This window comes from Polyodon spathula, chromosome 45 (genome assembly GCF_017654505.1).
Source record: "Polyodon spathula isolate WHYD16114869_AA chromosome 45, ASM1765450v1, whole genome shotgun sequence".
Lineage (NCBI taxonomy): Eukaryota > Metazoa > Chordata > Actinopteri > Acipenseriformes > Polyodontidae > Polyodon > Polyodon spathula.
The window spans coordinates 2,194,371-2,208,408 of NC_054578.1; the positions used below are offsets into that span (position 1 = coordinate 2,194,371).

At 47.8% G+C, this 14,038-nt stretch overlaps 3 protein-coding genes across 3 annotated transcripts in view; 2 read left to right on the top strand and 1 right to left on the bottom strand.

Annotated features, from left to right (window-relative positions):
• Positions 1-2,472, top strand: part of LOC121306004 (excitatory amino acid transporter 2-like) — a 7,578-nt gene extending 5,106 nt beyond the window's left edge. The window contains exons 10-12 of the mRNA XM_041237740.1: positions 462-596; positions 1,141-1,372; positions 2,274-2,472. Of these exons, the coding sequence (XP_041093674.1) occupies positions 462-596; positions 1,141-1,372; positions 2,274-2,405 (499 nt within the window). The 3' untranslated portion in view covers positions 2,406-2,472. The remainder of the gene's footprint in view (positions 1-461; positions 597-1,140; positions 1,373-2,273) is intronic.
• A 5,737-nt stretch (positions 2,473-8,209) lies between these two features.
• LOC121305988 (fibroblast growth factor 21-like) lies at positions 8,210-11,624 on the top strand. The gene is made up of 3 exons (XM_041237715.1): positions 8,210-8,397; positions 10,416-10,519; positions 11,040-11,624. The coding sequence occupies exons 1-3, from the start codon at positions 8,217-8,219 to the stop codon at positions 11,361-11,363; spliced, it is 609 nt and encodes a 202-aa protein (XP_041093649.1). The 5' UTR covers positions 8,210-8,216; the 3' UTR covers positions 11,364-11,624.
• snrnp70 (small nuclear ribonucleoprotein 70 (U1)) overlaps positions 11,415-14,038 on the bottom strand; it is a 10,749-nt gene continuing 8,125 nt past the window's right edge. Inside the window, exon 8 of the mRNA XM_041237559.1 lies at positions 11,415-11,581. Coding sequence (XP_041093493.1) covers positions 11,415-11,581 — 167 coding nt within the window. The remainder of the gene's footprint in view (positions 11,582-14,038) is intronic.

The window sequence follows — 14,038 nt, forward strand, 5'->3', positions numbered from 1 at the left end:
AAACACACACACACACACACACACACACACACACAGGGACCCCCAAACACACACACACACACACACACACACACACACACACACACATGGACCCCCAAACACACACACACACACACCACCCAAATGCTGACACACCCCACATTATTACTTATTTATTATTATTGGGTGCTTCTTTATATTATTATTATTATTTATTATTATTATTTTGAGAGCTTCTGTTTTCTTTGGGGTTCCGCCCTTGGCTCTGGCTTTGTAGTCTGTGCACAGCAGAGAGAGCGGGCGCTAGTTCTGTAGCAGCACAGACCCCCCTCACCCCCTCCATTAAAAGAGACAGCTCTATATTGTGATGAATTCTTATTCGTGCAATGCATTGCTCATTGTAATTATTGTGGTTATCTATTCTTTAATCAGTTGTTAAGGTGCTCAGTGTGGCTGGCTCACCTCCCTCCTCTCTCTCCCAGTCTCACGGCGACTCTGGCCAGCGTTGGAGCTGCCAGCATTCCCAGTGCTGGACTGGTCACTATGCTGCTGATCCTGACAGCAGTGGGACTGCCAACCCAAGACATCAGCCTCCTCATCGCAGTGGACTGGCTGCTGTGAGTCTGTGTGTGTGTGTGCGCGTGTGTTTGAGTGTTTGTGCTAGTGTCGGTCAATCTCTCAGCTCAGCCCCTCAGGACGGGATCACCCCTCTCTCAACTTGTGTGGAGACACAGTCGTCTATATTGATAGTGAATTACCTCTCCCCCGTTTTCGAGCAATGCCCTCTTCAGGTCCCATCTTGTGAACTCGATGGGGGAGGTACATCTCTCTCAGTCGATTAAGCATGCTCTTGTGGAAGTCCCAAGTCACCTAATCTACAATAACACTCCGCTCACCAACAGAGGAGTAAATTAGTCAACAATTCCTCGAGTCACCCGGCCCTGAACATGGAGGGAAGATGGAGACGGTGCAGAGTGCCGCCTCGAGACCGGTCGAGTGAATCCGACGGTCCCAGGGTCACGACCTCACACCCAGACATACACGCCTACACAATCGCACCCTGGACGGTTGGGTGGAGAGAGAGAGAGAGAGTGTGACCTGTGCGCGTGCGCTTGTGTGTGTGTGTCTAGCTCCAATCTCTCTCTCTCCCTTCTCTCTCAGAGACAGGATGCGCACCTCGATCAACGTTGTGGGGGACTCTTTCGGTGCCGGGATCGTGGATTACCTGTCCCGGGATGAGCTGGCCCTCATCGATGCCCAGCGGTGTGAACTCGAGCAGCTGGACACCCTCAAACTCCAGCGCCAGGCTTCACCCCGGCCAGCGGAGGAGAGAGCCAGAGAGAGAGGCTTCCATCTGCCAGGGTACTCCCCTCTACCAACAGAGGAGTACGAGGTGAGAGGAGAGAGAGAGAGAGAGAGAGGAGAGGAGAGAGATAAGAGGAGGAGGAGAGAGAAGAGGAGAAGTAGGTGGATGCAGGGGAGAGGACTCGAGAGAGGAGAGAGAGGAGAGTGTGAGTGAGAGAGAGGAGAGAGAGGAGAGGGTGTGAGTGAGGAGAGGAGAGAGAGGAGGGAGGAGAGAGGGGAGAGAGAAAGATAGAAGTAGAGGAGAGAGAGTAGAGAAGGAGAGAGGAGATAGAGAGAGGAGAGAGGAGATAGAGAGAGAGAGGAGAGGAGAGGAGAGGAGAGAGAGAGAGAGGAGAGGAGAGAGGAGAGGAGAAGAGGGGAGAGGAGAGGAGGAAGGAGAGAGAGGAGAGAGGAGAGAGGAGAGAGAGAGGGAGAGAGGAGGGAGGAGGAGAGGAGGAGGAGACGAGGGATAGCAGGAGCGCGAGGAGACGGAGAGGGAGGCGCAGAGCGCGCAGACTCTCAGAGAGCCTAATCGGAGACTCCAGCGCAGGGAGAGACGCAGGACTCAGCATGTCAAATTGTGCGCAATAGGAAGGGAAAACGAGAGCTGCATTATTTAAAATCATTGGTGCATCTGACGCCCCGGGCACGGTGAACCGCGGCTGTCAACGGCTCTGAACCGCCACCCTGCCGGACTCTTTTTACGGTACAGGGTGTGTGCCCTGGCATCTGAACCCCGGGACGGGCGACGCTGCTCTGAACCCCCCTGCGGACTCTTTTAGGGTACAGGGTGTGTGACCCCCTTCCTTCCTCTCAGACCCTGCTGGCCGCGTCGCTGCGGGTCTTGTCCCAGCCGGGGGCCGTCGGGGTGAGATTGCAGCTTGCTGCAGCTCAGTGGTTTTACCTCTTCAGAGGGGAGGTGACTTTCTCATTGCGTCTTCTCTTCTCAGACTCCTGACATGAAGAAGGATGGAGAGACCAGCGAGGGAGGAGAGGAGGAGAAAGAGAGGGATGGAGGAGAGGACGGCAAGGAAGAGATGAGTGAAGACACGGAATATGACAGGAAGCACGAAATACGCTAACTGACCCTCCCCTCTCACCTCTCCCCCCTCCCCTCTCCCCTCCCCTCTCCTCTCTCCTTTCCTCTCCCCCTCCCCTCTCCTCTTTCTCCTCTCTCTCTCTCTCTCCTCTCCTCTCTTCTGCTCCTCTCCTCCGTCCTCTGTTTCCCTCTCATCCTCTCCTCTTAAAAATTTCTCTCTCTTTGTTTTGCTCCCACTGTTTTTAGTGTAAGTAACGTCAAATTTAGACAATAGTTTTCATGTCTCGATTTTGTAAAATATGGTCCAATAAATAGCAGCGCTGGATCCTTATTATTATTTTTTTTATGCTGATTATTATTATTATTATTATTATTATTATTATTATTATGTTCTTATTTCTTCTCATATGCTCTGTTTTCAATCTATGGCGTGTTTGCAAACCTCATTTCCTCCCAGATCAGCTCTGTATTGCATTGCCACAATGCAAGAGGCCCCCCCCTGTCTGTGTGTCTGCAAATTGCCATGGACGATGGCATTGAGGAGGACTAATCTAGCACACTGTGGTCTCATTCTAGACCCAATGGCACATTCTCCATTGCAGTTTCTGCCCTATGCTTTGTTCTGGGCCATTGCCCCCTCAGTGTAATATGCACCAACCACTTATATTGTCATTGCTCCATTGCAGAGGCCCCTGGCCTGTGTCGGTCTGTGCATTGCCATTTGAAGATGGCATTGAGGGGATAGTTAGGCACAGCACTGTGGTCTCATTCGAGCCAATGTCATCCATTGCGCTGCCCCTTATGCTTGTTGCTGCTGCCGTCTGCCCCTCAGTGTAATACACAACCTTTTGCATTGCCAGTGCGAGACGCCCTGTCTGTCTGTGTGTCTGCATTGCCATTGAAGATCATTGAGGGGATAGTTAGCACACTGTGGTCTCATTCTACCAATGGCATCCCATTGCAGCTGCCCTATGCTTGTGCTGCCATTGCCCCTCAGTGTAATACACAACCATTATTGCATTGCCATTGCAGAGCCCCTGCCTGTGTGTCTGCATTGCCATTGAAGATCATTGAGGGGTATAGTTAGCACACTGTGGTCTCATTCTACCAATGGCATCCCATTGCAGCTGCCCTATGCTTGTGCTGCCATTGCCCCTCAGTGTAATACACAACCATTATTGCATTGCCATTGCAGAGCCCCTGCACTGTGTGTCTGCATTGCCATTGAAGATCATTGAGGGGATAGTTAGCACACTGTGGTCTCATTCTACCAATGGCATCCCATTGCAGCTGCCCTATGCTTGTGCTCCCATTGCCCCTCAGTGTAATACGACAACCATTATTGCATTGCCATTGCAGAGCCCCTAAATGCTGTGTGTCTGCATTGCCATTGAAGATCATTGAGGGTATAGTTAGCACACTGTGGTCCAGTCATTCTACCAATGGCATCCCATTGCAGCCGCCCTATGCTTGTGCTGCCATTGCCCCTCAGTGTAATGCACAACCATTATTGCATTGCCATTGCAGATCCCCTGTCTGTGTGTCTGCCTGTCCCTGTGTGTCTGCATTGCCATTGAAGATCGCACACACTGTGGTCTCATTCTACCAATGGCATCCCCTTGAGCTGCCCTATGCTTGTGCTGTGGACATTGCAGGCTGGCCCTATGGCTTGTGCTCCCATTTGCCCCTCAGTGGTAATGCATGATCATCGATTTGTAGTTTATTTGAAAGCGTTTCTAAATGCAATCTGTGTGCTTGGTGATTGGTAATAAATGAAAGTGTAGAAGCCATCTGCTCCAGGTCTCTCTCCAGTGGTTTGCTTTCTCGGACGCAACAGCCAATGGAAAGCCGCGGAAGGTGGAAGGGTGCTGTTATCTCATTGTTTGCACCAAACGGCTATTATAGGCCTGTGCGCTGGACTGCTGTTTTCTGGTATTGAGAAAACGAAGATCTTTTAGGGGCGAGCATTGCGCTGACTTTTGAGTTGTGAAAACGAAAAGCGTGTGTTGAGTGACCTGCCCTGACTTGCACTGATTGGAGACAACGAAAAGCATAGTTTAATTACCTGCCTGACTTGATGAGTGCGTCTGTGAGTAGAGATTGAACATAGTCTCTCTCTCTCTCTGAGGAGCCTATAGTCTCTCTCTCTCTCTCTCACTCTGTCTCTCCTCTCTCTCTCGTCTCTCGCTCTATTGTCATCTCTCTCTCCTTTCTCTTTCTTTACCATTGGCCCTCTCTGTGCTTTACAATGCTTCCCTGTGCTTTACCAGACCTCTCTGTGCTTTACAATGCTTCCATTCTGCTAATGGCATACCGCTCTCTATTGCTTGTGCGTGAGTGTACTGGCCTCTGCAGTGTTCAACCTAGATTAGTAACAGGATATCTCTCCTAGTCGATTCTTTCGTCATTGAGGGATCAGTTACGTCACTCTATACCTCTCTGTGCTTTACATGCTTCTCTCTCTTTACTCTCTCTCTCTGTGCTTCGCAATGCTTCCTTCTGCTTTACCAGACCTCTCTGTGCTTTACAATGCTTCCCTGTGCTTTGCCAGACCTCTCTGTGCTTTACAATGCTTCCCTGTGCTTTGCCAGAGATCTCTATTCTTGTTCTTGCTGTCTCTGTGTTCAGATGGTATCAGTAACAGGATCTCTCTTGATTTCTTCACTATCAGTTAGTCAGTGTAAGTCATTCTCGTTATCTGGAAAGCTTATTCAAATGAGAATTTTCTGATTACAAAAGACAGGAAACAAATTAAACCCCCCCACACCCACAGCACAGTAATAAACCATACAGCACAGTAAACCCACAGCAGCTGCAGAAGTGTAACTAAACTCTACTCTGTAGCCACGATAGTAGGTAAAGCACAGGGAAGCATTGTAAAGCACAGAGAGGTCTGGTAAAGCACAGGGAAGCATTGTAAAGCACAGAGAGGTCTGGTAAAGCACAGGGAAGCATTGTAAAGCACAGAGAGGTCTGGTAAAGCATAGGCAAGCATTGTAAAGCACAGTAAGCATTGTAAAGCACAACCATGCTTTCCGTAAAGCTTTCGCAAGAGAAGCATTCTTGTAGACATCCAAGTCTGTCGTCATCGTGTCCTTCGGGAGCATTGTAAAGCACAGACCATCTTGTGTCGCATATTCATTTAGAGATTGTTAAAGCATAGTGAAGCATTGTAAAGCAGAGAGGTCTGGTAAAGCATAGAGGTCTGGTAAAGAATGCGTTGTAAAGCACAGAGAGGTCTAAAGCACAGGGAAGCATTGTAAAGCACAGAGAGGTCTGGTAAAGCACAGGGAAGCATTGTAAAGCACAGAGAGGTCTGGTAAAGCACAGGGAAGCATTGTAAAGCACAGAGAGGTCTGGTAAAGCACAGGGAAGCATTGTAAAGCACAGAGAGGTTGTAAAGCACAGGGAAGCATTGTAAGCACAGAGAGGTCTGGTAAAGCATTGTAAAGCACAGGGAAGCATTGTAAAGCACAGAGAGGTCTGGTAAAGCACAGGGAAGCATTGCGCAGTGTAATAGAGCACAAGCAGGGTGTGTGACTCACACAGGAGTCGTGGGTGTTAGTATAACTTATAATCAAAAGTCAGTTCAAACTGTATAGATTTGCTAAGTTAACGCACGCTTATTGTGGTTTGTTTTTATTTTTATGAATGAATGAATGACTTACTACTAAACGAAACAGCGCGGGTAAGAGGATGACGCGCGATTCATTCACAAAAAAACTCGCCCGTGAAAAGCGAGCTTTGAGATCTTACGGATGGATTTACATGGACAGAGGAGATATAAACCGATAGAGAAAGAGAGAGAGAGAGGAGAGGAGAGGAGAGAGAAAGAGAGAGAGAGGGAGAGAGAGAGGGGAGAGTGAGGAGTGAGAGAGAGAGAGAGGAGAGGAGAGAGACGTTAGCGGACTAGGAAATTAGAGCTGAGAGAGCTCGCTGAATCCTTACAGGAGAGAGAGAGAGAGAGATAGAGATAGAGAGAGAGAAGATAAATAGCGAGAGGACAGCGAGATAGAAGAAAGAGTGAGTGAGAGCGAGAGATAGAGAAGGGAGAGGACGAGGACATGAAAGAGAGGAAAGAGGAAGAGAGGAAGACGGAGCTGCCAGAAGGAGCAGATCTAAGATCTCGCTCGGCTCGTATATCAGTTAGATAGAGGCGATTGAGATGGAGGGAGGAGAGAGAGAGAGGGAGAGAGAGAAAGAGAGAGAGAGAGAGAAGAGAGAAGAGAGAGAGAGAGAGAGAGAGGGAGGGGAGAGAGCGAGAGCTCTAGAGATTCTTCTTCGTCGTTACTGTAGAGGAGCGATCGCTGAGAGAGAGAGAGGAGAGGAGAGAGAGGGGAGAGAGGAGAGAGAAAGAGACAGAGAGGAGAGAGAGCGAGAGAGAGAAGAGAGAAGGAGAGAGGAGAGGAGAGAGAGAGGAGAGGAGAGAGGAGGAGGAGAGAGAGAGAGAGAGAGAGAGGGAGAGAGAGGAGAGAAATGAGAGAGAGAGAGAGAGGAGAGAGAGGAGAGAGAGAGGAGAGAAAGGGACAGACGCGCTGCCGCGATATAACTGAAAAAAAAGCCGTATTTATTAAGATAATTATTTCCTGATAATCTCAAGAGTGCGTTTTAGCGTTAATAAGATTTATAAATGGGTTTGTTTATGTTTGATGCAAACCTCTTTCTCTCTTTAGTGAAAACGTTCGTTTAGTTTTTTTTTTTTTTTTTTTTTTGCCAAAAGAAGCTCTAGTCTTTCTCTTGCGTCGATCTCCGTTATTTTTTGCGTATTTACCGACTCTCTCGATATTAACTTTGAGTTTATTGAGTTCTTTTGAAAGAAAACTGAGTGCAATTTTCTAAATGCGCGTTTAATAAGAATTACAATCTGTCTTCAGCTCTTACCGGAATAACCTGAACTTTGCGTTGGATGTTTAATTTTTTTTTTTTTTTTTGCCAATTAGATTTATCTGTTGCGTCGATTCCGTTTATTTGCGTATTTATCGATTTATTGATTTATTGAGTGATTTGGAAAGAAAAACGTCTTACGGAGATTGTTAACGCTTAAACTTTAACTTTACTTGAAGATTAATTTATATTAATAATAATTTATTAATAATAATATATTCGTATTCCTTAATATATTATTTTAGTTTTAATATAATAGATATTTTACATAATATTACATTTATAGCAAATATTTAATATTGTACATTATATATAGACGTTAAATTTTCAATCTTTTGCTGTTAAACGAATTATAGCAATATAATAAGACACCGACAATTGGTGGGGGGGGGGGGGTGGGGGGGGGGGGGGGGGGGGGGGTGGGGGTGTTAATAATCTATAATATATATATCTATATCATATAAATATATATTATATATATATATATATATATAATATTATTTTTTGTTACAATACATATAGCGAATTTGTACGATCAGCTATGCTAACAGAAATTCTTAAACTTCGAATTACTTGTGAAATGTTAACAGAGTGCTATAACATAAAAGTCACAACCATCAGACAGTTCACTGAGAGAGAGAAGAGGGAGAGGGGATGTAGAGGAGGATATCAAGGAGGATAGTATACTAAGAGATAGGGAGACGACGAGAGAGAGATGAGAGGAGAGAGATGGAGAACTGTCTACGAGAAGTTTTAGAATTAATTTTCTGTCCAAACCATCAGAAAGTTGTCTCCGTTTACCGGTTGTTCGGAGAGAGGGAGAGGAGAGGAGAGAGGAGTGAGAATGAGAGTGGGGAGAGAGAGAGAGAGGAGAGAGATGCCCCTGTTTTTGGAAAGCAGCCGGACTGAGCCGCGCTTGAAAGGAGGAGCCGCTCTCCGCGTCTTGGGCTCCGTGACCGCGTTGTTCCTCATGACCCTGCCCGGCTCCGGCGCCTCTCCACTGCGCCTCCGAAGGGACTCCAGTCCGCTCCTGCTGCACGGAGACCAGGTGCGGCTGAGGCACCTCTACACCGCTAACGAGAGGACCGCTCTGCACCTGCAGATCGACCCGGAGGGCAGCGTCAGCGGATCGGCGGAGCAGAACGCTTACAGTAAGAGCCGCTCGTATCCCAGTGGTCCTGGCAGAAAACCCCAATTCACAGCAACCCTATCTGCGTCTCCCCTGTCTGTCCTGCACCTCCATTCACTACACAGCTCCTAGAATAACTCTCTGAATCTCCCCTGTCTGTCCTGCACCTCCATTCACTACACAGCTCCTAGAATAACTCTCTGAATCTCCCCTGCCTGTCCCGCACCTCCATTCACTACACAGCTCCTAGAATAACTCTCTGAATCTCCCCTGTCTGTCCCGCACCTCCATTCACTACACAGCTCCTAGAATAACTCTCTGAATCTCCCCTGTCTGTCCTGCACCTCCATTCACTACACAGCTCCTAGAATAACTCTCTGAATCTCCCCTGTCTGTCCCGCACCTCCATTCACTACACAGCTCCTAGAATAACTCTCTGAATCTCCCCTGTCTGCCCCGCACCTCCATTCACTACACAGCTCCTAGAATAACTCTCTGAATCTCCCCTGTCTGTCCCGCACCTCCATTCACTACACAGCTCCTAGAATAACTCTCTGAATCTCCCCTGTCTGTCCTGCACCTCCATTCACTACACAGCTCCTAGAATAACTCTCTGAATCTCCCCTGTCTGTCCCGCACCTCCATTCACTACACAGCTCCTAGAATAACTCTCTGAATCTCCCCTGTCTGTCCTGCACCTCCATTCACTACACAGCTCCTAGAATAACTCTCTGAATCTCCCCTGTCTGTCCCGCACCTCCATTCACTACACAGCTCCTAGAATAACTCTCTGAATCTCCCCTGTCTGTCCTGCACCTCCATTCACTACACAGCTCCTAGATGTGGAGTTTGGAAAGAGACACATTTCAGACAGCTTCGCTAAAAATAGCACCAGCTGGGTTCGGCCACGCTCGGTGACATCACAGTGCACGAAAATGGATTTTGAAGAAAAACAAAATTCTATTGCAAACTAACAGGAACTTCTAGATTGACTTTGGGGGGAAAAAAACCAAAACAACAAAACAATTCCTTATCGCGTTTAGTAGGCTGATAGCATGGGGCTGTTTGTTTAGGGTATGCAAAGCTGTCTGGAGCGTTTGCACAAGGACGCGGTTCCTTTCCGTGTTCAGTCACCAAGGCGTTTGATTGCTGCCGCCGCTGTGGACCGGACGCAGGCGTTTGGTTTTCGTGGGTCAGGAGACTTCTGGGGGTGTCTGTCTGTCCTTACACCCGTCTGTCTGTCTGTCTTGTTTATATTTTTAAGGCGTTTAAGGCCTATCTAGTATCACGTCTGGTCGAGGCGTTGATGCTAACGACTCAGCTTTGAGCGAGTCCTGAATTAAATCTCGAGTTCAACGTTTGTCTGGTGGGGTGTACACACACCGTACACTGACACACTGTCCTGTCACTTCCTGTGTTTATATTTCACAAAAAAGGCCCGATCCTGGCATCTGCTGTGTCCGATTGTGTGAAACTACACAGTTCCAGTGTGTCTGTCTGTCTGTGTGTCAGTGTGTGTGTGTGTGTGTGTTTGTGTGTGTCTGTGTGTGTGTGTGTGTGTGTGTGTGTCAGTGTGTGTGTGTGTGTGTGTGTGTGTCTGTGTGTGTGTGTGTGTGTGTGTGTGTGTGTGTGTGTGTGTGTGTGTGTGTGTGTGTGTGTGTGTGTGTGTGTGTGTCAGTGTGTGTGTGTGTGTGTGTGTGTGTATATGTGTGTGTATGTGTGTGAGTGTGTGTGTGTGTGTGTGTCAGTGTGTGTGTGTGTGTGTGTCTGTGTGTGTGTGTGTGTGTGTGTGTCAGTGTGTGTCACATGTGTGTCACACTTATAATCCAGACTGTGTGTGTGAATATGTATCAAAGTGTAACTGTCAAGTTTGTGTTTGTGTCTGTGTGTCAGTGTGTTAGTGTGTGTTTTGTGTCACTGTGTGTATCAATGTGGTCTTAGATTTTTTTTTTTTTTTTTTTTGTGAATATTAGATAACCTTTTTGTTTTAAGATCTGGTTTGAAAGCGCTGACCGCTGTCCTGCTCTCCTGTCTCTGCAGCTCTGCTTGAGATCAGATCTGTGCAGCCCGGAGTCACCGTGATCCGAGGGCTGAGTTCAGCGCAGTACCTCTGCATGGACCACAGCGGCAGACTGCATGGAGCTGTGAGTACAACGACAACATTGCCTAAAGAACTACAGCTCCCAGGATCCCTCACCACTGCCGCGGGAGCAGAGACATGCTGGGAGCTGTAGTCCTAGCCAGGGCTGTACCAATCACATGACCTATCGTAATAGAGGTCCACAAGCTTAAAGGACTACAGCTCCCAGCAGCCCTCGCCACGTCCACTGGGTGCAGAGGCGTGCTGGGAGCTGTAGTCCTAGCCAGGGCTGTACCATTCACATGATGTATCGTAATAGAGGGCCATAAGTCTAAAGAACTACAGCTCCCAGCATGCTTCACCATGGCAGGGGGATGGGGGTGGGGGGGCGCAGAGGCATGCTGGGAGCTGTAGTCCTAGCCAGGGCTGTACCATTTCCATGATGTATTGTAATAGAGGGCCGCAAGTCTAAAGAACTACAGCTCCCAGCATGCCTCACCACGGCAGCGGGAGCAGAGGCACGCTGGGAGCTGTAGTCCCGGCAGGGCTCAAGCTGACGGGAGGGATCTCTCTCTCTGTTTCAGCGGCGCTACAGGGAGTCGGACTGCAGCTTCCAGGAGCTGCTGCTGCCGGACGGATACAGCATCTTCCTGTCGGCGCGACACTCCGCAGTCGTCTCCCTCGGCGCCGTGCGCCACCGGCACCACTCCCCCGGGACGCGGCTCCCCCCTCTCTCCAAGTTCCTCCCAGTCCTCAGCCTGCTCCCTCCTCAGCCCCAGGCTGGAGAATTCGAGGCCCTGGCGCTGCAGGGGTTAATCGCGCCCGGCTTGGACCTGGATTCCGAGGATCCCTTCGGGATGTCCTGGGAGGCCGGCCTGCTGAACCCCAGTTTCATCAGCAAGAAATAGGCAACTGACGCCATTGTGGCTCAAACACGGAGCCGGCTGGCCGTTTGGAAACTATGGAGAAATTGGAGCCGGGATGGCTGCCAGGGCGTCCAGGTTCTTGAGTTGAAACTCGTTCTGCTGGAGTTGAGCTGAGCCGAGCCGAACCGAGCCGAGCTGAACAGGGTTAGGAAACTGGCGCCATTGTGGCTCAGCCACGGAGCCGGCTGCCTGATTGGAAGCTATGGAGAAATTGGAGCCAACATGGCGGACGCAGGGTGCAGTTTCCTGCAGGCACTTCTCCAGTCTTCCTCTTCCTCTATTGCAATTAATATGGGGGGGGGGGGGGGGGGGGGGGGGGGGGGGTTTGTTTGGGGACGCAGCTGGGGTATTGGGGGCTATGTAGAGCCTGGAGCCAAGATGGCCGACATAGGGTACAGTTTCCTATTGCCTGACTCTGACGGGCCTCAGCTCGTATTGCAAGCTATTAAGAGCCTGGAGGCCAAGATTGGCGACATAGGGTACAGTTTTCCTATTATGCCGTTTTTCCTATGGAAGAAAACACAAAGAGGCTATATATCTGCAAAGGTCAACGGGACACTTGTTGTGGCCACATCTCTAAAAGAAACTCTAATGTAACTCATATCCTATCTATCTATCTATCTATCTATCGCTAGTCTCTATCTACATCTATCGATCTAATCTATCTATCTATGCTTTAAACCAGACCCTCGTTCTGTGCTTTATTACAATGCTTCCCCCGATGCTGTTACCAACCTCTTCTAAACGTTACCATGGCTCCCTATGCTTCACCTTACCTCTCTGTGCTTTACAATGCTTCCCTGTGCTTTACCAGACCTCTCTGTGCTTTACAATGCTTCCCTATGCTTTACCAGACCTCTCTGTGCTTTACAATGCTTCCCTGTGCTTTACCAGACCTCTTTGTGCTTTACAATGCTTTCCCTGTGCTTTCCCTGTGCTTTACAATGCTTCCCTATGATCTAACAGACCTCTCTGTGCTTTACAATGCTTCCCTATGCTTTACCAGACCTCTATGTGCTTTACAATGCTTACCTGTGCTTTACCCCAACTCTCTCTGGGGTGCTTTTACAATGCTTCCCTGTGCTACCTTCCTCTGTGCGTTACCCATGCTGCTTCCCTGTGCGTTAAACCACAAAACCAGACCTCTCTGTGCTTTACAATGCTTCCCTGTGCTTTACCAGACCTCTCTGTGCTTTACAATGCTTCCCTATGCTTTACCAGACCTCTCTGTGCTTTACAATGCTTCCCTGTGCTCAATGCTTGATTGCACTGTGCTGTTTTTTTTTTCCCATGACGTTACCTTTGTTTCGTTATCGCGTTTATGAGACTAGGATATGATGCAGTTTACCAGCAATGCAAACTCAGGGTGGACCATAAATTTAATTGGGTCCTAATGACTGTGTTTTCACTCTGCAATATTTATTCATTCGTATTTAAGTGTGTGCGTGTATTGCTTGCAAATATATTTATTTCTATTTTATTGTATATAGAAATGCATCTCAATGTTAATTATTAAATCACAGCTCTACGTCAAGGAGTGAGTCAGTGTTTTTTTTTTACAAGCTTCCTTATAGATTCTGCTTAACTGGATGATAAGAACATAAGAAAGTTTACAAGCGAGAGGAGGCCATCCTTGCTGGTTGTAACATTGTTAACTACAGTATTAAATGAACAAAAAAATATCGTAAATCCCTCGAAAAAACTACTTCACTTCTAAATCTATTTGTAAGTATTTACAGTAATTGTCATTTTTTTATTACTTTATTATAAATACATTTTAATTTGGATTCATGTGTTGTTTTTTTTCTGACTTTTATGTGAACGAAAAGACACACATTTGCCCGTTTTCTCATTGGAAATAGTGATATTTTGAAATATCACTGTCCTGGTCACAAAAGCAAAGTTTGTGGAGAATAATAGTCATTTTCTATACTTTTGAGGCATAAGCAATTAGGAAATAACACTTACTCTTGTTTCCTTTCCTTTCTTTTCGCCCTTTTCTGCCTAGCTGAACACGAAAAAAATAATAATAATAATATAATAACACGGCGTGGCCCCTGTCAAACTGTTACTCAGTGAAAGGCCGTGACGGCGGGGCGATGTCACGGATCACGTGTCGGGGGAGGGCGGAAGTTAGAATTTGGAGCCGGTTGAAAACATGGCAGCGAGTTCAAAGGAGCCGGCGATCCGGGTGAGAAACTGGATTAATAAATAAATGAACAGAATGAGAGAGAGAGAGAGAGAGACTCGGAGAGAGAAGAGAAGAGAAGAGAAGAGAAGAGAAGGAGAGGAGAGAGGAGAAGACAGATAGAAAGGAGAGGAATGAGGAGAGAAGAGTGAGAGAGGAGAGAGGAGGAGAAGAGGGGAAGAGAGAGAGAGAGAGAGAGAGAGAGGAGGGGAGGAGAGAGAGAGAGGGGGGGAGAGGAGAGAGAGGAGAGAGGATAGAGAGAGAGGAGAGAAGAGAGAGAGGATAGAGAGAGAGGAAAGAGGAGAGAGAGATGAGAAGAGAGAGGAGATAGAGGAGAGGAGAGAGAGAATAGAGAGAGGAGAGAGAGATAGAGAGGAGAGAGAAAGATGAGAGAGAAGAGAGAGAGAGAGAGAGAGGAAAGACAGAGAGAGAGGGAGAGGGGAGAGAGAAGAGAGAGAGAGAGAGAGAG

What these genes read in the sequence shown, in the direction of transcription:
- LOC121305988 (XM_041237715.1), top strand. Translation starts at nt 8,217, where the DNA reads ATGACCCTGCCCGGCTCCGGCGCCTCTCCACTGCGCCTCCGAAGGGAC. An exon ending in GGCGGAGCAGAACGCTTACA is followed by an intron (nt 8,398 to 10,415) that starts GTAAGAGCCGCT and finishes CTGTCTCTGCAG; the next exon opens with CTCTGCTTGAGATCAGATCT. An exon ending in GCGGCAGACTGCATGGAGCT is followed by an intron (nt 10,520 to 11,039) that starts GTGAGTACAACG and finishes TCTCTGTTTCAG; the next exon opens with CGGCGCTACAGGGAGTCGGA.